This window comes from Orbicella franksi, chromosome 13 (assembly GCF_964199315.1).
Source record: "Orbicella franksi chromosome 13, jaOrbFran1.1, whole genome shotgun sequence".
Taxonomy (NCBI): domain Eukaryota; kingdom Metazoa; phylum Cnidaria; class Anthozoa; order Scleractinia; family Merulinidae; genus Orbicella; species Orbicella franksi.
Window position 1 is genome coordinate 19855370 of NC_138157.1, and position 26519 is coordinate 19881888.

The 26519-nt window shown below is 38.0% G+C and overlaps 1 protein-coding gene across 4 annotated transcripts; it reads left to right on the forward strand.

Moving 5' to 3' along the window:
• The first annotated feature begins 1144 nt into the window (after positions 1-1144).
• LOC145464890 (transcriptional corepressor CBFA2T3-like) lies at positions 1145-26099 on the forward strand. 4 transcript variants are annotated; one of them, XM_081448695.1, is made up of 11 exons: positions 1145-1640; positions 18237-18586; positions 19829-19918; positions 20583-20773; positions 21007-21043; positions 21255-21303; positions 21667-21729; positions 22424-22512; positions 23370-23517; positions 23817-24073; positions 24551-26099. In XM_081448695.1, exons 1-11 carry the CDS (start codon positions 1523-1525, stop codon positions 24848-24850), a joined length of 1692 nt encoding a protein of 563 aa, XP_081304821.1. In that variant the 5' UTR covers positions 1145-1522; the 3' UTR covers positions 24851-26099. The 4 variants fall into 4 exon arrangements, with proteins under 4 accessions (XP_081304821.1, XP_081304818.1, XP_081304820.1 ...); XM_081448692.1 differs by lacking the exon at positions 1145-1640 and adding an exon at positions 11739-12668; XM_081448694.1 differs by lacking the exon at positions 1145-1640 and adding an exon at positions 11760-12668 and having other exon boundaries at positions 22427-22512.
• The last annotated feature ends 420 nt before the right edge of the window (positions 26100-26519 follow it).

Here is a 26519-nt window from a genome sequence, read left to right on the forward strand (position 1 = left end):
TTCTTTCAGTGTTTTTTTGTCCAGAAAAGCTATATTAATCGCGTCAGGTTATTTTTTAAAGGTAAGAACTTTGATTGAAATTTGTATTTTTCATTCGACTGATTGTTGTTGTCTCTTAACGTTAGAATGATTTGTAAATTAAATGATCTTCTTGTCTTGGCGAATCTTTAGTTTTTACGAGGAAGAGCAATTTCCATTGAACAGTAAAAGCAGTTAAGTCCTAGGACTAAATTGTCTAAATTGAAATGCGGCCTGATCCAATCGCAAGCAAGGGAGATAGGAAGTCGAATTTGTTGTACTTATGTCTTCCTATGCTGTAATTACATCGAGAAAACTGTCTCCAAAACATGTGAATTCGCAGTGTTTTGGGGTTTGTTGTTTTACATCACCCTGCAGATACTCTTCATAATCTCGCTGCCAAGCGTAATTTAAAACGTCTAATGAAAATAACATAGCGATTACAACAACTCGAAAGGCGTTAAGAACTTGGCTAAGATGCTAGGGAGGAAATTGACTTCTGGCTTCCTACCGAGCCATAAAAAGAGCAATTACTCAAGCGTCATCAAGCGTTCTTGAGAAAAAAAAATGTTCCAAGCAATTAAGCAGTACAGCTAAATTGACGAGAAGGCGCTAGAAACCATGTAATTAATTTAAACATCCATATCTTTTTTTTAAACCGTCGTTGGAAGAGAATGGGAAAAAGAAAGAAGGTCATAAAATAAAGCACCCGAGTGGATGTTCAAAATGGAAAGTGAATTGATGGATGTTTTCAATCGTGCCTGTTATTCGTTTGTTCCACAATCGCGTATAGTGTCACCTGTCCAATTTTTTGTCCGCCACAGGGCTTTTCTTTTCACTCTAGTCAGCTGAGGAGGAAAAACTGCACCTGCCTCATAACTTCATTAATTATACGTCGGAATATTGATTAATGTTGAAAGTTACAATTATCACCATAAGGCGAGATATTCGCGTGTTTTGGGCACGTTAAAGTTAGAAATACATTGTTCTGTTGTCGGCGCCGAATCTTTTGCTGACCCCGTCTTCTAGCCATTGCGTTAAATAACAATAACAAAAACTACAATTTCTCTTAAATAATTACTTACATTGAGAAAGTTTACGATGTTTTTAATTGACGTTAACTTTCAGTTGAGCTGTCAATGTAATTAAGAATGTAAAACATGAGCGAGAGTGGATTGGTTCTGTGGGTTTTTTTTTTTGGCATCTTTTATTTTCCCGCGCAAGGCACCTGCTGGCAGTCACGTGATCACTCAATCCCACTGAAGGGACTAATCGCATCTAGGATTTAACAATCAAGACGAAGTAATAGTGGATGTTTGCCCGCCCGCCACATGTAAACAAATATGCGTTTTTGTGAATGCATTTATTTCATTGAACACCTGCGACATACTGTGATCGAGCGTTGGTTTTGATGTCGTAAACTTGCGCTGCCGCGACCGCAACCAGCTTGACTACAGCGACGAACTTGCCCAGAGACGGCGAGAGACTATGAGCGAAACATCGCATGTTTAGAAGACGAATGCTACGAGCTAAACAGCGAATTCACTTAATACGCGTCCGAAAACGTCCTACGATGCTGGAAAGCGATATTTCCAAGCTATATCCCGGCCAGAGAAGATCATGTAAGTTTAACATTTTACTTTCTCCTTAATTCTATACATGTAGGCGTCCATATTTAGTTCCTGTTTTTACAGACTTCCTCTACATTTCTTTTGGCTATCGTAAAGTTTGCATTTCTAAAAGTTTTAAAAGAGGCTATTACACGGCGTAATGAAAAAAAAAATCCTCATGCAAGTCCCAGGGCAAGGTTCTTTGTGATTAGAAAATTCACTTTATAATGGATTTTCGTCAGGTAGGAACAATACAGCGTTAGGTTTCAAAATATAATGTTCACAGTACAAATAGTCTGTGAAAAAATAAAATTGGGGCAAAGAAAAGAAATGCATTTCACATTGATCGATTACGGGGTTCAATTTGTACACAAAATAATTGAGGGAAAAAAAGCGATTGTAAGAGAAAAAGTGCACGAGATTTTATCTTAACACAAGATGGTCACTCGTGGTTTCGAGTCACAATTTCTTTGAAACAATTCGAAGTTGAATCGGCTAACAAGTAAGGTGTATTATACTTTATATATTAAAACATCAGTCGTACAAATTCAGTCAGTCCCATTTCACGACGATCAGTTTTTGCAAGTGGTGTAATATTTATCCCAGGTTATAAATTATATTCTGCAGTTGGCATGTGCCTGTGTTCGCAAACTGTGTTCCCGACAAAACCTAGGATTTTTTAAGCCGCTTCATTAATAAGTCATATTTATTTCTCCAGCTTGTTAGGCACTTCAGTTGGCCTGGCCATTAAGAGTAATTCAAGTCACTGCAAAGCGGTATAATTTGTCGCCTTTTGACTGAAATGTTTCATTGAGATGGACAGCGCTCGTACATATTTCAGTTTGTTAAATCCGAAGTGACATAGAATATTCCTACGGTGATCAGAGTTATGAATTGAACAATTTCTTTCGGAGAGAACGTTTTTTTGTTTAGAACCGGACGTACTATATGCCGAAGCAGATTTTGATTAATACCACACGCGACAGAAACACTCCAACGAACAGTTTTAATTAAAACATCTTTGGCTTTTTCAATTCCAAATTCGACTGAAAAACGCTCGATTTATTTCGTATCGTAAAATCCCTCGCAAATAAATTCAAAGAATTTTACATGAACGGAATATTATAAACGGAACTAATTCTCGAAATTATGATTCTACTCTTCTCGCGTTGTTTGATTTTGTTTTTTTCCCTCCATTATGTTTTTTTCTTCTGCCTCCTAGTTATACATAATTAGGATCGCTTGTCATAATGTCTCTAGGATACACGATCTTTTCTCTTATGATTAAAACCCTCAAAACTAGTTTCCAGCGAGACGCTTCGTCCTCGCAAAAATGCAGTCTCCAGGCAACAGAAATCACTTCTTGTTACATTGTTTAAAAAGGCGCTATCTGCTAAGAAGCGAGCCTTGTCTCTGTCTCTTTCTCTTTGTCATTCCTTCGATTCTGACAAAATTGCATAGTGATTGATTTGCAAATCATACTGAACACCGTGCCTCTCTTAATGAATAAAATTTTACTTCCGAAAAAGCAGTAGAGCAGCTGAGCATATGCCATAAGGACGCCTGTACAAACCTAACACACTCCGAGCCCAATATACCGTGCTTTAAAAAAAGGCGCGAACCCATGGAAACCGCTCCCAAAACTGTCAATCTCGTTGTCATGGAAATTTGCAATGGTTTGGGTTCCGCCGTTTTCTGTGTCATAAGCGATGAAATATTTCAAATTTTTATTTAAGAAAAAAGCAAAACAAGCTAGTCAGCCATCTCCAAGAAACATTTCATTTTAAGGCATTATAATTGTTGTACGTAACGAATAAATGTGTTCGGTTACGGTCAATTTCAAAATGATAATTATTCAAGGTTTCCATGTAAAGACGCCTCTATAATCCTTCCGAAAATTGGTTTCCAACGCGAATAAAACTTGTTGTAAATATGCATTTTCAATTAACCTGGTAAATTCTAGCTTTTAAAAATTCCTTTTACAAATTGGAAAATAAATTTACCACGAGAAACTCATTACTGTCATACGAAAAAAAATATTTAGTGCCCGAATTTCAAATGCTTGGAATATTTCAGACAGATGTCACGTATTAATGCAAGTCATTCCACTCAGTAATCCCCATCATTAGAAACTGGAATTATCTTTTTGTTATATATTACGGTGTACTGAGTGGTGTATATCACTTAAACAGTAGTTATCTCCGTCAGGAACGCACAATGCAATTCAAGACGTGTTACTTTGACATCTAACAAGATCACGCACGGTTTATTTTGAAGACAGTGAAAGATCTTTCTTCAATAACTTTGTGTCAGAGTTGTTGCTATAACTACACCGTACTCTGAGAAATATTTCACCAGAATTCCATGGCTAGTTAAAAAGACTGATGTCTTGTTCTCCTTGTTAGCGCACGTGTAATTTCTCGATTTAGGGATTAAGCATTTTCGGTTGAAATGATAAAGAACACAAAAGGTCTTCGGTTTTTTACCTTTGTCTCTTTTTTTTATTATTATTATCATTATTATTATTATTATTATTATTATTATTATTATTATTATTATTTCTGTTTAAAAGCGCACTGTATGACAATGAGGTTTCTGGTGAAAATTCAGTTAATTTTGTTAGCATTTGAATATCTGTGCATAACTTAACGTCCCCCTCCTAGGAGAAGGGAGTGAAAAACGTTAAAGGTCCAAGATAAAAAAAAAAAAAAGACTGAAGCAAACTAAAAAAAAGAGAATCACTTACACTATCGCCGACGTCATTGACTACCACTGAACAGAAAATACAAACAAAGAAATTAAGGAATATTGTTTCAGAAAGCGTTGTTTCCTAGTAAGCTTAAAAAAATCTACCTTTAGAATGTTACAGTGTAAGAAAAATCAATAATAATATGTGAGTTATTTCAAATATTTCAGTTTGCAGAGTGTTGGTTTGAAAATTAATTGTCCCTCTTGTGCCGTCATGATTGCTTCAACAAAGTGTCGCCAATTCTAATCCACCAATGGTGTGAGACTTCATTACGGTTCCCATGAGAATCTGTCATACACCGGGAAATTAAACTTGGGTTGTTGTCGCTATGATTGCTTGAAAAATTTGAAAAAACAACAGTCGGACGTCGCAAAGATGCCTCAAATCAATAATGCACTGACAATTAAAAGACCTTTAGCGGTGCCTTTCACTGTAAAATTAGACTAAAAATTTTCAGACAAAAAAGAATATCCAAGTAATTGTTTCAGCAAATGTGCTGCCTATCAGATAATTGTCTAAGCATTTTTGCTGTCCTAATGAGAAACTGAACGCTCTTGATGGCAACCTTTATCCGAAGACGTTCTTAAACACCTCGGCCCATTGCAAGGTCTTAGAATTGCATGGTTTTCGGATAGACTTGTTAACGCTAAATTCGGTTACGGCCAAACTCATAGATCTAAAAAAAAAAGTCTGCTTCCCCCTCCCCCCACGTGCCTCTTTTCGCCCCCCCCCCTCTCCCCCGCGTGGTCATTGTAAAAGACCAGCTTAATTGTTGACTTACTAGGAAACGGGTCGTCACGCCGACTTGTGCGCACGCATGTGCAGACGATTCTTGACATAAACACAGGTGTTGGCAATAATTATTCACCCCCTTGTGCAAAACCCATTCCAATATCTGTCGATTTTTATACTTTTAAAACTGCTGTACAGACGTAGGGAAAAAAGACTGCTAAAAGGCCAGATATGTTAAAATACAGCAAGGCTAGTCAAATTATATGTAAGAAATATTACAGACTTTGATGTCTTATGTTCCGTTCGACTCAAAGGTGTGCGCTGTTCGACTTGTCGTTCCGTTTGTCTTAATTTTCAATATCTGTTTGCATGATTTTGTAGCGATAATTAAAGAGGAAAACACGTTTTGTTCACTGCTTTGGGTTACTGGATCGGGAAATCTGTTTGTAGCGCTGTTGGTGTCGGCATAGCAGTACAGACCGGCTATGACTACCACATCCACTTAGCTGTTAACATACGTACGATATTAAAGGTTTGCTAAGGAGTTACATGACCTTCCATGACTACATAAACATGCACCAGTTTTATGACCGACTGTACTGGAAACCACTCCGAGAAGCGGAACGCAATCGAAGTTGACCAATATTTGTTAGAAAATCAGCATTTCGTAACTCGGGTTTATTACTGATTTATTTGCTAGATTTAACAGCTTAACGATAACCGATTAAAGGCATACACGATGACAAGCGCTTAGTACTAAGTGTTACAGACTGGTCATGCTTTCGGCACGTGGAAATAACGTGTTTGGCTGAAACCGCGCTTGGTTTTGGGCTAAAAATGTCGACTGAAATACTCGCGTGGTATACACACAAGGTATAGCGTTGCATAAAACGTACTCATCTGAAAAACGCGAGGCGCGAATTCGTAAGAATGTATACGAATTTGCGTCTGATAGTACTGAGTAACAACTGCTAGGATCAGTTGTTTTTCTTTTGCACCTGTTGCATGTGTGAGTTTCATAGCAACTCCTCGGAAACCCCAGGAATGCGCGCTTTGCTTTTATAATACTGAATTGCCTGCTGTCGTCGTAACAAAGGTAGTGTAAATCAAGTGTCAGAGACAGCGCTCGTTTGAAGAATAAACTGGCATGTGTTAGAAGCAATTAAAAGGCGACAAGAAAAAGAGAGAAAGGTACACAGGTCACGGAAAGCTTTAAATCATGCTGGTTTGCTCCAATGGCGAAATTCACTTTTACATACCCATCGTCCTCGTTAGTCGTCAGGCCCGTCAGTAGCTTTCATAAACTCTTCTGAGATCGTCGAGAAAACTCAGAATTTCCGCAAATTGACTAAGTAAGTCACGACTGTTTGTGACGAAGGAAATTACTGACCTTAAAATCGACAATGAAATCTTCAAAATGTTACTTTACGAAAGTAGAACTGAACAGACGATATTTTAATAAATCGATTGTCGGATTACGAAACACGATTTCAGTTATAACTTTCAACTATCTGAGATCCTTTATTCACTCCCTGTAAATTTCACTGGTAGCCAGAAACACATCCTTTTGTTCCGCTTCTGGCAACTTTTCTAGGCGTGTGGCCAGACCAGTCATTTTTGATAAGTCTCTCTCTTCGATCTGCTGTTTAATTAACTGAACGTTTCATTTCTTTCAAAACATTTTCAAGAAAACTAAATTAAGACAAAAATGAGGTATTTTTCCTTCCAAAAGTTTTAGTTAAACGATTAAAATGTCCAAAAAACTCTCTGAATCTAGTATACATTGCAGGACGAAAACTCGAATTTATTCAGTATAGCTGAGAATAAGACTGTGTGATCGATATTAAATGGGCGATTCTTTTCGTTGATAGAGCTTCTCGCATCCTCTAGAAACAGCGATATTCAGGCTTGCATTGTTAAAAAAATCATCAAGAAACTGACAGGTTGCGAGGCAAAAATGGACAAACAACATCTGGGTTACACCTGACTGACGAAACATAAGTCCCATATCACTCCCGACTTGACAATAATATTTACATGCCTCAGCAGCCTTGTTTAAAACAACAAAACGCGGAGAAAGGAAACCACCTGCATTGATTTAACGCGTGTGATACCAGCCCTTTTATTCAGCCGTGTTATTACAGGGAAAGCTGGCTTTGGTGGACCGAAAGGGCAGATGCACATAGACTTTTGTAGCCGGCCGGCATCGGTGTTGTTTTAGATCGGCTGTGGAAACCATTCAAATGCACACATACACACGTGTAGCACCGAGCGACAGGTCTTGAATCATCACCTACAACCTTCAGTCCTTTCGTGAATGAATTAATGCGACAATTAACGACAATCACTTGCTAGCTGAATCAGAACACATTTTGTTTTAATCTTATTGCTCAAAAGACTTAAATTTTAGACGGAGATTACCTATTAGGATATACTTCTGTTTTTTTTTTCGTTTTTCATTTTGCCAAGTACATGTACTGTATTTCAATCAGTTATAAACCTGATTGGCCGATGGCTTTGTTTTACTTAAAATTAATGGTAGCAGTAAAGATAAAATTATAGGCGATTGTTTCAGACATTTATTATTTTGATTAGGTCAAGTGGTGGCGTAATTTAATTGATGTTTAGTTTGTCACAACTTGCATTAACTTGATAACTTGTTATAAATTGCCTTTTAATGCGGAAGTTAGTCGGTGAAACAACTTTGTCCGAGGCCGTTTGAAGTTTTAAAACTCGTGCAGACCTTTGAAGCTTTTAAAATATTGAGATTGCATGTTCAAATCTGCTAAAATGTCAAATTCAACTCACTGATCAGTTTTGGAAAACGGAAAATTTTGTTTATAGAGGCAGTCAGGTTTTGAAAACTTTCTCCAACTTTTGTTTCAATTTTGTTTTGTTCTGAGTTATCTTGCACGTGTTCTTGACAGGTGTCAGAGACCTTTTGTCCTATTTACTTCTTCGCTGTAAAATATAACAGGTATCTTATCAATCATAATTCCTTGTTTTCCATTTAGAAATTTAAAATAACGATCAAAAACAGTATTTCAGTTAGATTTCGGAATCGAAAGAACTTTTCAACAGTTGTCCAAATAGGCATGTGAACAATGTAACACGTGTCAGTGCAAATTGTTTGAGATCTCATACAAAACTTTACTTCATCTCAAGATGCTAAGATATTTCTCAATCTTGGTATTGTGAAATTCGCAGTGAACGAAACCGTGCGCTAGAGAATTTTTTCTCCCGTGAGCTTCTTCGAAGAAACATTTAAGTCAGATAACCAGGTACCAAAGTATTTACAAAAATATCTACAGTTGCTTCAGAATCTAAACAAAGTAACAAATCTATCAACACGCCGACAAAATTTGTTTTAAATGTTTTACATTGTTTTACTCAAACTTAGTTAAAATTGTTTTGTGCATAAACTTGAGATCTAATGACTTGGTGGAATCACAAGTGCCAGCTCACTTCACCCTTTTATCTGCCACAGGTGTGCACGAGTTATTGTACAGAAAAAGAGAATTAAAAATCGTCTGATAAATACTCCGCTTCAGGTCGACAAACTTTGTAAACGTTGGAAATAATATCTTGTTATTCAGAACTAGGAAACTGTTGATAGTTGTGGTAGCAATGTTGCCAACATGGAAGACACACATGGAACTCGAAGCTCGCAATGAATCAATTGTGTATCCATAACTGCATCAGTGTAATGTTGCGGAGACTCGTTATACGTCTGCGATATTGCGCGCAACAGCTTCGAATGGCTGGATACACGAGTGAAAAGTGTTGTGTGAAATATCGCACCAAATGTTGCACCGTATGCCCGGGCCTTGCAAGGGTGTAGTGTGTCCTGGCCACAAGTTTGCATTGTGTATCAGGGTTCGCTCTCATGATATTCCCGCGACATTTTCTCGGTTTTTGATCACCTTTAGAACTAGTCCTGATTACTTATGTCAATATTTTACTAAAGCTATCAAAAATATTAGAAAAGTAAATTACGAAATTGATCTTAGCTAACGATCAGATGTAATCGAATACTGTACAGGACTTTTTTAAAATACGCTGCGTAGCAGGCGTATAAAGGGGAGGGGGTGGGGGAGGAGGAAGAAAAATCCTCCGTTTTTCCCCCCGAATTCTCTCCTCCTCCCCACCCCCTCCCCTTTATACGCCTGCTACGCAGGGTATTTTTGAAATGTCAGTATTCTAAAACAGGAGGTAGCTTTGTTTGCTGTTGAGTGTGAAAAGTTAATTTAGTTAGATTACAGACTGGAATGATTGAATCAAAGCTAAAGATCACAAAAACAAAATAACAGATTTTATCAGGTTAAAATTTTGGAAAAAATGGAGAGTCCAAAACGCCAGAAATTACCATTTGTTAATAATTGAAAATTGACTAAAGAGTAAAAACCCGCAGGTCGGCGACAGGAGAGGTGGTAACGACCTGGTTACGAGGACTTTTACAGTTATCTGAAGGTCCTGAAGTGTCGGTGCTGGATGGTGAGGAAAACTTAATAGCTTGATAGTTCTCGCCTCCATCCTAATGTGATTAGTCTTGTCTAAAAGCCCGGCAATAAAGGCGCAACATTTCAACGCAACATATTGCGAGACGGTTATGCACGGCAATAAAGGTGCAACATTTCAACGCAACATATTGCGAGACGGTTATGCACGTGAACATGTTGCACATGTTTGGCTACCCTGTTGACAATCCCGGCAACATCATTTAACAGAACGGCCAAACGTGCGTACCAATCGTGCAATATGTTACATTGAAATGTTGCGCGCGTTTGGTTAGCACTGAGGTGTTTCGTACACTGAGCTAGCAAGACTGACCTAGCGGATTACAGCATAAACAGCGTGCCCTGCACGACTATAAATTTTATGTCGGCCCATAGAGTTTGCGAATTTTGAATTAGCTTTCAAAGAATGTGTGATATGACAGCACGCCTCTTAGTTGTTACGCAGTGGTCATCTCACCAGAACTTTAACACAATAACGAATGATTGGCACCACAGACCATGTATGTCATAGCTAAATGCACCTAATCAAACTTTCAAGAATAAACATTCCGTCTCTGCTCGCGAGTTTTTTTCTTTTTTTGCATACAAAATCAAAGGGCTCATTAGACTACCTATATGATATCCTGTTATTTTTTATTTTCCTTAGAAATAGAGAGGAATCCGGCTCCAAAAAGCAGTGGGTTTAATGGTCTAATTTTAAGGGCTTTATTGAATTATGCAAATTAAAAGAAACGATGCAATTTTCATGGCAACCAAATTTTCGATTTACTATAAATTTCTTTCTCAGAAGAAATCTAACCAGCAATCCACTGGATTTTGGAGGCAATTTTTTCACTTTTTCAAGCAGTAAGATAACCAAAGCCAACAGCTGAAATTACCGTAGCGAGATAACCGGCTCAGAAGAGAAAAGCACTTTGACAACTCAATCAGCCAAAAACAATCTTTCCAATACGCTTCTTCTTCGTCAACCTTCTTTTTAATGTAGCATTTATGTTTAACTTTGTATTGAAATATACTGTTGCTTTTTTATGGTACTAACTAATGTCACTAATTTTGAAGTGTGATACATATCTTTCTGTTTAAAACAACGTCGGGACAAATGCTTTCCGTAAATTTCATCTCCATAATAACAGTTTCCTTGTTCGGTTGAAAAATATCTTTATGGAGATCGTTAACGGAATCAAAAGACTGTAAAGTTGGTAAAATTAAATCGCAAAATATCGCACTTTTTTTACTTTATGTTTGCTCTTTGTGTACGTCGATTCGCGATTAATTCAGCTCCAAGAATGACGAATATAGAAGAGTTTTATGTTCCATCAGTTTTTATTTTCAACACAAAATCCGTGGCAGGCATTAGGTCAGGAACTAAAATGCAAATTAACATTTCTGTTAGGAAAGGCAGCGACTTTTGGTTGTCGATCGCAATAATTCGGAAATGTCAAGTACATAATGTGTCGAGCGTATTGAAATTTTGCCAGCTGACAGAAACCTTCAATTGCTGCTGCCAGGATTTTTTTTTTTATCAAAAGTAGACCTTCAAAATGACAAAAGCAAAAACAAGTAGTACAAAAACACCTTGCCTCAGTTAAATTATATATTCAACTACGGATTGAGCCTTATCAGCATTATTAAATTCATGTATGCGGAAACAAAGAAGAAAAGTGAGAAAACTCGCCCAATTTAATTGAGGCTCCGAATTGTCGAAGGGGAATTGACTACACGTTGACAATGAAATGGCAGTATTTGTTTAAGGGTGCTCTTTAATTCCGGCATCTGAAAACTGAAAATACTTAAGAGAGACCACCTTTTGTTATTGAGTTTCAGCTTATTCCAATAAAAGAAAGTTTGACGTTTTTGTGTTTTTCATTTCAATTTTTTTCCCGTCATTTTTTGGCGCCTACGCGACTTTGCCTCTCAGAGCGCCATTTCACTTCTTTAAAAACAAAAAATAATTCACTTATTTTTTTGGACGAACAACTTAAGTCGTTTGAGAGGTAAATAGGGAACAAACTAAAAGGCAAAATTCGCGAGAACATTTTCAACACCTTTGTGAAGGCTAAACGATGTACACGTTAAAGAATCAAACAGTGCGTAGGAAGTTGATAATACAGATAACTTTCAGCAACGCACGTAAGAAAATAATATTAATTTTGTGTTATTGGCACCCCACCGAAGTATTTCATACACTGATGGGTTTTCTCGGCTTTAAGTTCTGCATCAAAGAGCAGATGTTTTCTATAGAGCCCTGCCAATCATTTTCATGCAGTTTATTATTCCGTATATAACTAGGGACGAAAATCATTTGCATTCTTATAAGTTTTTGTTCTTTTCGAGGGTCCAAAACTTCCTTCAGTTTTACGTGATGAGGTTTAAAGTGGAATAAAAGAGCGAAGTAAGTTGATAGAAGAGAGGAAGAGAGATGGTATTTGCAAATAGCGCGCGACCCTTTGTTAATGATGTGACCTCCGTGCTCCGCGAAAATCGCCGTTCTCCATTTAAGGAAAGCTCTCACCACAGGTGCAACGAAATCAACCGTTCGCGTGGAAGTTGTCGCTGACTAGAACGAATTCTCGAATTTGCTGCGATATAGCAAGCGCATAGTAAGATCAAAACGTACAATTGCATTGGTTGAGATCGAGTTCTAGCTCCACGACGCACGGAGCTGCCGCCGAAGCTTGCTGCATCGATTTCCAAGCCGAATCGTCTAAATGTATAATTCGCTCGCGCTCCGCGTTGATGCCAGGGAGGCAGATGTAAATAATTCACGGAATTATATCTGTCAAATGCCAAGCTTTCGTTAATTAATGATGACATGCACTTTGTGGAAGCAGCTGCAACAGCTGCCTGAAGGTCCCGGATGTGCAGGTGGTGATTCGCCGCGAGAAAACTCCTCGATTCGTTACGCCTTTACGTGCAACAGAGGTTTGTTGGCGAGACAGTCGCGCATAGTCTTCAATACAAGGCCTTTTTTCCGCTGTTTTTTTCTATTCACCGAAGGGTCAATGAAATTCGTCGGCGGAATGCATCACCATAAATACAACGGTATGAGCTTTTTTTTTTGTCCTAAATGAATTTGCCATTGAATTTTTTTTCCCGTGCATTTATACCTCACCCACGATTTTGTAAATATATATTTTTATGAAATTCATTTTCGCTGATGGTTACCGGATCATAGTGAAAAAAAATTACATATAGCATTTCAAATTTCGTTCAATTTTCGGTTTCACCCTATGAATTTATTTATTTCTTCAAGTAACCGGGATTTTTTTGTTTTAAATTGGAGGTAAAATATCACGTCGCTGTCATATATTTGTGGAATATATATTTTTTCGCATCGCTGGGAAAGCAATTACGGCCTACAGTTGGCCTTGTTGAACGGCTCGCCGCCCCAGCACCACTTAGAAAGACTTGTGTAAATAAAACATAAGTTGTCAGTGGAACGTTTCGACAGGAGAAAACAGCTCGCTTTCTTTAATGTCCCTCGGTGAGTGGCTGAAACAGATGTACACACGATACAATAACTACACCAACAATCAGACAATTTGCACGTGCGGAATTCGACCAATCACAATCGAGCATGCATTGCAGGGTTTTACCGGTTATCGTTTTCCTCTTGTTCAATTCATCAGAGACACGACAAAAACAATTTAAACAGGCCATTTTTTCAGTTTTTCGTTTTTGCATTTTTGAACTTCATTTACTCGCGATCGTTTTCGTGTTTTGAAAGTCATGCGATCATTTTGTTTTTCACACAAGTAGGGATCACGTTACACGGAAACGCAGTTCGAATTCGGCCGAAATAATTATTCCTTACGGGGGCACGTGTGCGAGAGATCTATTTTAATGAATCTGAGCTTAATTATTTATTACTTTAGCAACTGAAAAGCTTTTAAAGCATATGGTTTCTTTAGTTCTGTAAAACATGAGGCGGATAACGAAATCTCTTTGGTTTTTCACCGTGTTAAAAGTAGCTAATCCTCGACATCACAGATTATCTCTTAATTTTTTTAATCTTTATTTTATGTTTTACAACAAAAGAAATCTTGCTCTGTCCTAAGGTGTCGTAGCATCTGCATTGGAACCCAGGCTCTCAGTATTTCTTAGCAACGGCGCTTGATTACCATATTTAGAAACGCAAACAATGGTGCGAGGGTCTGGGAGTGCACCTGCTGGTATCGAGTCGCTAAATTCCCGTATGCACAGCTGTTTACAGTCGCTTTATACCACCTGATAGTTGATAAGGAGTGTTATCTCCTCGCAAATATTGCATATTGTGTTTGGAAGGCGGCTGGGAAAATCTCGGAGAATCGAGCGACAGAACACATTTTCGGTTTTCTATGCAGATTCACTTGGGATCGCTTTTTTCTGTGCCTTTTTCATTACCGAGCAAAAAATATTGCAATAAAAATGAAGCTGCTTCCGCACGGAGTCGATATCAATTTGTGTTTTTGCTTTTCAAACAAGAAAATGAAAATTGAAATTACTTTTGTGTTGGTGACAGCTAGTTAAATATTAAGCAAGACATTTGGCGATATTTTTGCAATGAATAATATTTTTCCCACGAAAAGGCCTTTCCAGTTTGGAATAGGCAGCGCTTTCGACTGAAATTTCACATACTTAATTTATTTTTTCCACAGTTCAATAGACCGTAAGGTACGCGCTAAAGAAATATGATAAACAATACTTAAAAATATCCTCTGATATTTTATACGTCAGCTTTACATTCATTTATTCATAACACCCGGTTCACGTGACCCACTCCATGACGTCACTAATTAATTGCTTCACCGGTGGCTGTGTTACTCGATGGGAGTCAAACTAAAGGCCCTTTCTGGCGTAGCAAAGACTTGGTTATGCCGGCTGTTACTTCAGGTATTTTCCTATATATTGCTCATATTCCATAGCAGTGGACTGCATTCATTGAAGTTGTGGTTTCTCGGAATCGTTTGTGTTGCCGTTCGTGAAATTTTCAAAGCGCCACCTTGAGTAATGTAGTCACTGTTGACGAATTTCTTTTATGGCGTCGGATTTTGCTTCGCTGTCTATTGTTTTGTTTAGCGATGGATTACCAGAAGGACTCCGGAATACGCTTGGTTATCTTTCTTAGATTTGAGGATTTGTTTTGAAAGGATCTTGACTTTGTAAGACCATCTTAGACGTTGAGTTCGTTGAGATGCAAAATCAAATGTCTTTCAATGCTTGCGCTGTTTAGACGGAGCCATGAGCTTTTATTTATTTATGTTTTTGGCGAGAGGAGCGACCCAGCGTTACCAAAATTTGTTACAAAGACTCAGAATGCTAATTTTAAACGCGAGGTATGTCTTAGAGACTTTGGCGGTTTTCAGGTAGAATTGTAAGTCCTGATTTTTTATGCGTACGCTTCATTTTCGCAAAGGGTAGTTAGCGAACATGTCGAGTTATTAAATCCCTTTCTTTGGTGAATTAGAATATGATATCTCAAGGTTTAGCTTTCTATTTCGCGTTCTCTCTGTAGGTTTGTTTGTTGCAAGGCAGGAATCCTTCGATTCTTGGGTGAAAAGTTAAACGATTCGATCCTAAAACACATGTTTCTTTTTGTGGAATAAGGTAGCGATGTACTAGTTGCAGGGTGACACACTGTTTCTTTCGCCATAAGTAGTAACATGTGTATACTCTAAGTTAAACTCGTACCGTTTCAGTATGTTTCTCAATGAATCTTTTGCATTTTCGTAATGTCATTAGAAACCCATGATGACAGCGATGCGTATTTTCTAGGTCATCTATGGAGATTAGAACAATCTTTCTTCTTTGCTTGTGAAAATAAATCATTTTCGTGACTTATTTATTCACAGGATCTTTTGTGGCGAAATTTGTTCAAGGTAGAGCGATGCTTAGTAAAAAAATAACTTCGGGTGGAAGTGTGTTGTTGGATTGGATTGTATTCGACAAACAAGGCGAGCCACTCGATCAAATCTAGTGGCGGTAATTTTATAAATGTAATTGAAAACTAGTATTATTCCTATTATTTAACGATGTTTTTGTGTATGTACAAGAGGGTTGCTGTTGTAGAGTAGTTAGGGTTTGTCCGGATATTTTATCTCTGTATGCAAATAAGATTTCGGAAACCTATTTTCTCTAAAACTTATTTATGAATGAGAGACCATGCCAATATACTCTTTTGAATTTATGATGTTCAGTCGAGCAAGACTATTGTTTTGTGCGCAGAAATTTGTAGTCAATGATAAATATTATGACAACAACATTTCAGCCAGCTTAATTTTAATGGAAGATGCTTAGTTTTCTGGTCAGCGACCATAGGTTAAGTGAAATGTCAATCATTGTCTAAATCAAATTGTGTCTGGCATTCTCAGCAGTTATTAATGCATGTGACCAGTTGTTACATAACACATTTTTGATTTTTGATTTCATACATGGAAGTTATTGTCTTTTTTTTATCATTCATGCCAGGACAATATTGTAAAGCTTTTTAAATATATTGTATAATATGTATTGATGCATCTGGTAAAGAAACACAGCATATCAGCTACACTGTAATGAGTGTACAAAATTAGGCATAGATTTGTTGCAACTTGTAATTCATAGAGTTGGAATTATAGTTTATAATGTTGAAATTGATAAATTGTCATGAATACTTGAAATCAAACGTGATTTAAAAGATGAGCTAATTTTGCATTCTTCAGGATGACTTTATTTTTTTCTCAGAATTTCTATTTGAACACCATTCTAAAAATACAATCACTTAGGTTCAATCCTGGGAATTTTGTGGCTGATACGTGTGCATGTGTATATAAATCTCTGCTCTTTCTCTTTGTTTGGTTAATTACGTGATAGTTGGGGATAATACAGGTGGTTCAGTTTGATGAATAAGGTCTATCAATCAGACAATCTGCACCAATTGTATACCTTAATCTACATGTGATAATCAACACTTTTTTAATTTCCAGCCTGTTTGTTTTCTACTCTTTGTAAAACTGTTCTTTTCTAGATTGTTTGGGTTAACCAGACTTGTGTCTGTCTGGCAGAATATAACTAGAAACTCAAAGACAATATTCACCAAAGTTCAGATATTCTAACGCACAATATTTATTATGCTATTTATTTTGATTTGAAAGTGATAAGGCAATTTGAACTTTCCAAGTGTTTTTCTTTTGTGTGTAAATGTAACCAACAGAATTGTTTAGTAGCTTGTCTAAATGTTGTGGTACAACTTTATTCTTGGTTCAATATTAACTTTCTCATTGTTGTTATCTATGGAAATGTGTGATGCTGTCGTTTGCATTTAATCGTGAACATGTCACAAAAAACACGATCTAATTGGGCATGATTTGTTGCATGATTGGTCATAATTAATTTGAAGGGTGGCATACCAGCTATGTAAACATTTGACTCCAAAGTCCAACACGATATTGGTATTGCTTTATCAAGTTATGAACGTGTTCTCACTAAGTGTGGATGAAACTTCAAACCAGGAGGTCCCTAGATAAAGGGAATCCCAGTTTGAAGCACATATAGTGACTGTACATTTTTTTGGTAACTCAGCAACAAAATACCAGTTGTGTTGGACTTTGGGCATGGGAGTTTGCGTTATGGTCTACCAAACTTCAGATGATTAATGAAGAATCATGCAATGTTTGACAGCTGTTTAGATCATGTTTTTTTAAGGTGCGTTTACACTTAGTTGCAAATGATGATATAAGTATAAACCAAAGGAAAAAATGAAATTGCACTGAGGCTGAAATTGAACCACAATATATTTTTGCCACTTTTTGGATATATGAGTTGTATGCAGTTTTATTGAAACATTAATTCCAAGAATCAGTTTTTTAAATGTGACATGTATACACATGTATTGGGCTTCAGGATTTACATTAATTTTAATGCTGGTCTTCCACAGAAAGACATGTTTTTTTTGCAAATATGCGTGCTTTTTAACAAACATATAATTGCATGTATTATAGGTTACTATTTAATTCTCTTTCTTGACTCCCAACTAATTGTTTCTGTCCTTGAAGATAATGTTACAACTAAATAAAGAAAAAAAACCTCTGGTGAAGTATGGAGAGAGCATATGGTTTATTTTAGGCTGGCCTGTAATTCTTTTGATAAACTGTCAAACTGTCATTGTCTTGCAGTAAAATTTCACCATATGAAGTTAAAAAACAAAACAAAACAAAACAAAACAAATGTGCAGCCATACGGTTCTTGTGGTCTAACCTTCTGCAAACAAATGTTCTTGGGTGCTGAGGAGAAATGTTCAAGATTATTCTGGGGTTCCAAAAACTATCCATACTCACCCCATGGAAGGGGTGGGGGGTCTCAAGCCAAAACTTTGGAAGAAAAGAATGAGGCTCAACTGGAATTTCTGTAGGGTTTTTTTGTTGTTGTTGTTGTTGTTTGGGGGAGGGGGAATCCAATCCAACAACCTTTGTGAGGGAGAGTGTGGATATTTTCTGGAACAACACAGTGGATAAAGATGTTGATGTGCTGTTGAGTGCAGCTGAAAGTTCAGTACTTTGAGAGTTTCTTGTTAGCAGAGGTTTGATTTTAATGCTTTCAAAAGAGAAAGCATATGGTAATTTTAAACTAAGAGGATGTTTGTTGATGTTACAGATTTAAGAGAGGCAAGCATGCCGGATTCACCAACAGACCCAGCTGCTCATCCCCCTCAAGGACCTCCAGTGTCATCCCCAAATGCAAACCCTTCATCTGTACCAGTGGTGGCTGATGTAAGGTCACTGTCTAATAATTCCACCTCACCAGCTGTCAATGGTGTTCACACCAGTCCCACAGGACCAGTTTCCCCAAGCAGTATTGGGAACAGCGTGACGCAGCTGCCTCCAGCTTGTGGTGCACGACAGCTGAGCAAGTTGAAACGGTTTCTGACAACACTGCAACAGTTTGGTTCAGACATATCCCCAGAAATTGGTGAAAGAGTCAGAGGACTTGTGATGAATCTTGTGGTATGTGTTAACTGTTTACAAAATTCTTGCTTCACAGTGCATGGGCTTGGGTTGGCTTGTCGTGTTTCAGAAGTCAGGTCTTACATGTAAATTAATATTCCTTGGGGTTTTCAGAATTATATAATTTGTAGCTTATCTGAATGGTTTCCACTAACTACTAACAAGACATACATTGTATACGAAGTGGAACTCCAAACATTAAGGGCTGTGAAATCTGGTCATTCCAAGTTCAAGTAGTTTTAGAAATGTTGATACTGGGTGGTCTCAAAGAAGCCCTCAAAGAAGCCCTCAGCAAGAATGCTATTTTAACTAGCTCAAGGCAATTGGGATATGTTTACAGTATTTGCCTTATTAGCATAAATACTCCAGTCTCTGACTGTACATTTATCTACAAAAAGTTCAACTCTGGACATTGAAAAGGCTTGAAATTTGAGCCTTTATGTGATTTGGGATTAAAAGTCAAACTTTCATAGTTGGAATATATGGGCTCATCATCACTTTTGCCATGCAGAAATTTTGCAGTTTTTGAAAGCCAATATCTCCTTGAATATTACACCCCAAGAAGCTAAATATTTCACCACTTCCTATGTTTCACGAGCTCTTAAAATGTTTGGAGTTAATTACTACCTACATGTAGCATGGTGCCTTCCCAAACCAAAGTTGAGAGTTGTACAGGGGGGGTCTCTGGCACCGTTCACGAACGGAAGAAATTTAGGATCATGGATAACGGATATAAAATTTCGTTTTCCCAAATCACGGAAATAAGCAAGTAAGATACTCTTTTTAATAATCTGCTCTTACACTAGAAACAGTGTTTGAAGAAAGCAAAATTGTAAAAAGCTAAATCAAGGGTCCATATTGCAAATCGTATACCTAAGTCACTCTCGATAAAACGATTCTAACCATTCAGAGGACTTGCATCTCAAAATAACATAGAATAGGATGGTGAAATCACAAATATCGATTAATAATTCAAGTTCTTTACAGGTCATGGAAAACCTTCAGGTCACGGATCGCGAAGAATAATTTCCTAAATTCACATTTCACGGAAAATAAATCAGCTAATCACGTATCACGAGAATACCCCTGTACGACCCTCAAAGTTGTATGCCTATGAGGCAAAATGGAAGCAATGATGTCAGCATTATACAGAGATAAACCAGATAATGATATGATGATGGTACTTTTGTACTATACAAGTTGGCAGACTTTCGTATAAGCTTTAGTCTCTTCTTATTTCAGAACTCAACAATATCCATTGAAGAATTCCATGCTCAGCTACAAGAAGCTACCAACTTTCCTCTTAGGCCATTTGTTATCCCATTTCTGAAGGTATGTTTTCCAGAGCTTTTATGAATCAGATCAATGTACAGTGTACATGTAATTTGTGCAGGCTTATATTTGATACTAGGTTTACCTTGTGTATTGTGACAAATGTAAAACCTTCTTAATGAATGGCTGTTGGTAAATTTATCATTGCAATTTGCCTGGTGATTTTTGTGTGTTTATACTATACTACTCTGATCTACATGTAAAAAAACAAAATTTCTGTAAAATTATGAACATGAACAGATTGTTTGGGAGAGTGCTTACAGTTTTGTGGCTTGAAATTGTACATGGTGTGAAGTTTGATTTCACTACAACATCTCAATTTATTAGTTTGTGCAGTTACATGTAAAGTTGTAATTTAATCGCAATTTCTACCGAAGAGAAGGAACCCTAGGTTTGGCTGGAACACAAAAGTCAAGTGTCTAAAACCTAGTGATCACTTTATATGTATACTATGAGAAAGAAAAATTCATTTGTTGAGGGCTAGTGATCATCAGACGCTTTGTTTGTTTTTAAATGTCTAGTGTAGGATTTTTCATCCAGGAAGGATTACTAGTAATGTTTTCGAAATTATTTTTGTGTTAATATCAGTTTAGTGATAGTGTTGCTATCAATCAGATCCATATTAGTATTGAACAGTAACATGTTTATGTCATTTAATTTTTAGGCAAACTTACCATTGTTACAAAGAGAACTGCTTCAGTGTGCACAAATGGCAAAACAGACTCCTCCACAATATCTGCGGCAGCATGAAGACATTTTAAGTGAACGTGATACAACACCCTTGGATCCAGAGGAGCTGAATCCTTTAGAAATAAATGAGAATGGAAAACGGAAGGCTTCTTCTGAAGGCATGAGGTGCAATAATTTGAATTTTATAAGTTATCTAGTCCTATTCACTGAGATATTTAATTTTGCCAGCACTAAGAAGTTTAATACTCAGAAATGTGTTGAATTCAAGTGCTACTGTATGATGACAGTATAGAGTTGAAGAGCTGTAGGCTACCTAGCAAACAAGCCATTTAACTAAGTTGTAGCCCTGTTACATTGTAAGAATAATAAGGGTAACATGATCTTGTCATTTCTTACAGACCTAAAGAAAATGGGGCCCCTCCTGACTTAGCCATGGTAAGTTGGATGAGGATTGATTATATTTAAACCATCCATCTCCTTTCCCTTATGGACAATGCTGGATTTACACAGATTTATAACATTGCTGGAGCTTGTCTAATGATTCAAACTGAGATTTCTCCTCCTGTACTGTCATGCAGTACTATCTGACTCTAAAATACAATGTGATCATCAATTTTTAAATGATATGTTTGACTTTCTTTTGTAGCAAATGATGGCAGAGTTAGGAAAGCCAATACCGAAGAGACCATGTTTGAGTAAGTATACCAGTATAAAGAATGTACAGTGTTATGTGTAACTTACAGCACCTTTTTCCTTCTCCCATCATCATACATCCCATAGTTATTTTTTAGTTATGTAATTCCTCTTGCTTGCAAGCTGTAAATTGCTTTTATGGCAAAATGGTTTTAGTTAACGGTGTACAAGTTGTTTGTAAAATCTCTGTTCTGGATAAATACCTGTCTAAAACAGCCTCTTAAATAATTATTATGTTCTGTTTGCTAGTAAATTAGATTTGAAAGTTTAGCACACCATCAATACCCCTCATGGTTGACCCTGATCACTCAGCCATACTGACTACATTTTATCATTTTTTGAGCTAATGATTGTTTTTCTTACAGGCAATAACAGTGGCCTCAGTAAACCAAATCAGTTAAGAATGGAAGACATCACAATGCCACAAGGTACTGTAATATTTAACAAAACTTGAGTGATTTTTGCATGTAGTAATATGTGTGTTATAATTCTGAGCTATCATCATGTGCACTGAGGTAAACTTTCAGTGGCTTCTTACCTGCATGTAGATGTAGCTATGCAATATACTTTGAAGTCATTTATTGCTTTGTCCAAAATGTCTTCAAATTGGAGGAAACTGCCACGTGATAGGTTACCAAAGAGGTGACAATAATTCCTAAAATGATGTAGCCAAAAAATAAGAAGACTTGTTTTGCCTGGGAAAGAGAGGCAAAAAAAAAAATTCTTTACTGATCAGATAGAACTACACAGGTTCATTGCATACACGAGTTTCTCAGAGATGTGATTTTTGAACATTTACATGTACAGATGTTATCATTTGGCTTGAAACATAGACATCAATAGACATTTCTTACATGCAGCAAGAAATAAATACCTTTTTTGGGGGCTTAAAGCCATCAAGGATGGTGCTTGAAGATTATTTTGAGATAATAGTTATTTATCATGTAATAATAAAACTAATAATAGTAATTCACACAGGTGCAATGAAAAAAAAAGGCCAAATAATGCACTTTGTAAGTTTTTTTTTCATGACCTGCCTTCTCATATTTTTTTGTAACATGGTAAAGAGAAGTCAGAGTTTCATCATTATGATGTATTATAGTTTTGTTGCTTATTTCACAGCAGGCAGCTCACGTGATGGTGAACCTACAATGCCAGAGGCACTGTTAGACAACAAACATGAAATGGATGATTGGAGACATGTAGACACGGTAAGTTTATTTATTCAGTGAAGGGAAAATACACGAATGAGAAGAAAGGAAGAGCCGTAGGAAATGGCCAGAGGCCCAAGAAGAAGTTATGTAAGACATCATAACAAGTTGGTTTTACAAGTCCTTGCAAACTCACGGATAATTATGGCAACTTTGTGAGGACTGTTTCACACTAGTATTCCTGACTGAAATACACGTTCAGTTCTGAATGGTCACTGTACTTAACTCTAAATTGCTGCTGTTTGCACATCTTCATGTATGCAACAGGTTTGATGCAATGCAGCACAATATCTAGGTACAGCTGTATGCAGAGAGGACATCCGATCAGTTGACAGTATAAACATTTTTACGTGTACAAGTTGATAGTAGAATGCTACCAAATCCTTCCTCTATAAGTGGGTTACAACCATTACTGAGAGATTCAAATGAAAAAGACCTTAGTGGCCATGTTGTATGACAGAAAAAAATAACGCTAATTAGAATGTTTTGTTAGAGCGGTTTTCCGTTGAGTGTCGAAAGTAATTAGACAATTACTGTGGTTTTGGTTTTGGTTTTGGTTTTACCTCAGTTTGAGATTAGCTGAGAAATCTAATTGGTAAGTAATTGGTTTTGGTTTTGGTTTTACGACGCTCAATTGAAAACCGCTCTAATGGTCATCCAACATGCTATGGCGGCGATGATGTCATTTGCAAACGATCTATGGCCCATTCCACAGCCTAACTCTGTTACCTTTGATTTGGATCGTCACGCAATCCTCGTCTCCTTTATTGCGTGACGTCTCAAATAACTGCTCTGTCAGATATGCAACCCAGTCTGAATCCTCTGCATTGTTTTTAATAATCTTGTGTGGTTTTCAGATGCTGCAGTGCATAATTGGAATGGTTGACAAGACCAAGCGGGCCGTGTCAGTCCTTCAACAACGCTGCGGTCAGGACCGGGAAGAGCTCTTGGCCTGGGCACGAAAAACAGCCGAAGAAACGGAAGCGGAAGTGAAGAGGAGAGCAGGTATGTGTAGCATATCTCCTAAGTGATCGGGGCAGCGCATGGCATTCTACATGCGCAATCACGGGTACCATAATTTTACCTCTTTAATCTTGCAGTTAACGAATCCTTACAATGCTGATCCAAGGTTTCACAAGAAACGATTTCTATCTGCCCGACAGAATTCATGTTTTGGCTTTTTGTGATCATCTGTACTCTCCTGTAATATTTGAACATGTTTTTTTGTTGAATCAATCCAATACTTATTTCGTTTTTCAATTGAAAACATGACCTAAAATAGTCCCTCGTTCATGTTGTTTCAGGGGAACTAATGGCGAAAACGCTCAAACAGACGGAAGAACGCGTAGCAGAAGTAAAACGTCGAGCGGAGGAAGCTGTGAGTGACGTGAAGAGACAAGCAGTGGTGGAACTACAGAAGGCAGTTCGTGCGGCCGAGGAGAAAGCCAATGAGGCGGTAGCTAGCGCGCATGGCAAAATGGAGAAAGCTGTCTTAGAGGCCCGCCGGCAGGCCACTGAAGATACTTTAGCTATGTCAAATCATCAGAGTGACTCAAGCGAGGTAGGGCACATTTTGCAGTTATTCCGTTATATAAACTCAGTCATTGATACCGTTTATTTCGCTAGCAAGTTGAGATCTAGTACCCTCGAGATTGCCTTGACAGTTCGATGCTTCTGGAGCAAATTAGTAGGTAGTTTACAGAAACGTCATTCTTAATTACTCTATTGCGGCGACAACTCGAAATTATGCAAGGCAGCTAAGTTTGTGTTACTTTAGCCTGCATGCAGACGTCTAATATACCCTTTGTTTCGATCTGGACAATTTGGCAAATCGAAACTAGAAAATCCTGGTTCCAGTTTGATCGTGCGCATGCGTTCAGGTTCAAAATAAATGGTTTTTGAACATGCGTAGAGAGAGTAACCGCTGTGACTCTTCCAATTTCGCCTAGAGGTCTCGATTCTTGGTGCTGACCTAAAGGGTCGCGGCCTCTGGAAACGAGATTGATGCTTATGGGGATATTCGTTGTTCTTCCCGTAGAGTTGTTGGAATTGCGGTCGAAAGGCCACTGAAACATGTAGCGGCTGCAACGTGGCGCGGTACTGCGGTCCGTTTTGCCAGCACAAAGATTGGGAAAATCATCATCACGTGTGTGGACAGCAGGCTCAGGCCAGCGGCGAGGAGAATCCGCAGGGAGGAGGAGGCCCTCAGCCCGCAGGTTCACCTAAGGATTCCACTAACACTACCAGTCCCGCTGTCACCAGAATGACCACGCCCACCTCAACTTCGGATCCCATCTCGTCTCTTAGTGATTACGTTATGAAAACCCCCTCCACGTAGAACAGGCTAGTGTAGGATAAAACAGTGGTGAATTCGCGTTAGGGCTAAAAACAGTTCGTGTTGACTCTCCCTGGCGGGAATTGAAGTTTTCCCCAGGGAAAGTCTCGCTTGTTGGTCGAGAGTACGTTGAACCGTCGGGAAAATGTGATTTTTCTTTGCACATGAGCGTGCCTGATTCTCTCGTGATCTTTTTGCTTTGCCCTTCGGTGGTTTCGTATTCGATTGACGGGCTTAAGCAACTTCATCACGAAATATCATGGTCATGTGTAAGCAAGGAATGTAGGAATAACCTTTAACACAAAATAGAATTCAGTAGTTGCTGCTGTCGCTGAAGGCCAGTTCGTAAATCGATTTGCCGATAGGCGGGCACGTATTGCAATTAGCGAAAAATTGAAGGCGCTGCTTATTCAACTCCGTACGTGGGTAATAGTTTCACACTAATTAGTGCTTGTAGAGAACCCCCTCTATGTCTACCACCCTAACATTGAATAAACAGAAAGTAACAAATCTCCATTCACGATAAGAGAACAAGAACATTGGGACAATTCATTCAGACCCTGGGAACGCGAGACTTTTGTTTCTTCGTGACGTATGAGGTCTCACTGCTTCCTGCGAACACAGCGTTGGAAGTTGCTGAATTTGACGTAGTAAAATACAGTTAAATTTTCATACATCACAGACTGATTGCCCCTCAGTAGGTTTACCCCAATCGGTAAGCTTACTTGAATTTGTGGTTCGTGGACAACTTTGGCTTGATTCTGTTTGTATTAGTGCTCTAAGTTGAGTTAATCGCAGTAAATAATTTTGCCCAGGGAGAATATTTAAGAAGGCCATATGAGGCCTCGTCTAAAATTCCGCAGTTTGGAGGCGGGGTCCAGTGAGCTTAAAATGTCATTGGGTGCACAAGATTTTTCCAGTTTGGTTCTTTTTCAAAGGTAGTTTGTTCGAATTTTTTAAGCAAAGCGTGCACGAAGACCGCGTCCTATACACCCGTATTAGTTTTAAATTAGCGCCATGTTGCAAACGGAATGTAATTATGTACAGGAATTTACCCTTCTGTGAATTTCGTTAGTGTCAGCATAATTCTCCTCGTCTGAAATGTCTTGCCATCGTAAATTTCTACCAATCGTTGCTTCTTTGTCGGGAGCATAATGTTTAGGTGAATTTTGTTCATTAACAATTGATCGGCTGTCTGTTATAACAGTATCATATAACTCTTGTAAATATCAAATAAACTCGACCATGTCTACGTTGAATCTCTCTCTTAGCATGCGCTACTTGTATGTAGATCTCAAAATGTGTCTTACCCGGTTCTTTTTTGTAGCACGGGATAGGACTAACTAAGTACGGTTTTATACATTATGTTCACTTTTTTCACTATTATGCGCTTGATGCCCAAAAATCTCACCATAATGCTTGAAAGGCATCCCTATTATGCTCCATTATTCTCACATGAAAAGCCTAATATTTACCCTTGATGTTGTTATTCTGAAGCATGAACGACGCCTTCATGTAATCCTCCATTCTAGCTCGGTTATTGCGAGACGAGTTCACGCTAGTTATGATGAAGAAAATCGCTCTGATGTATCAGAGGCATGTGCTGTGTGCACTGTAAAGCCAAGTGACCAGGCCTGCTGAAGGCCCCCAACCCGCAGCCAGTACTTGTTTA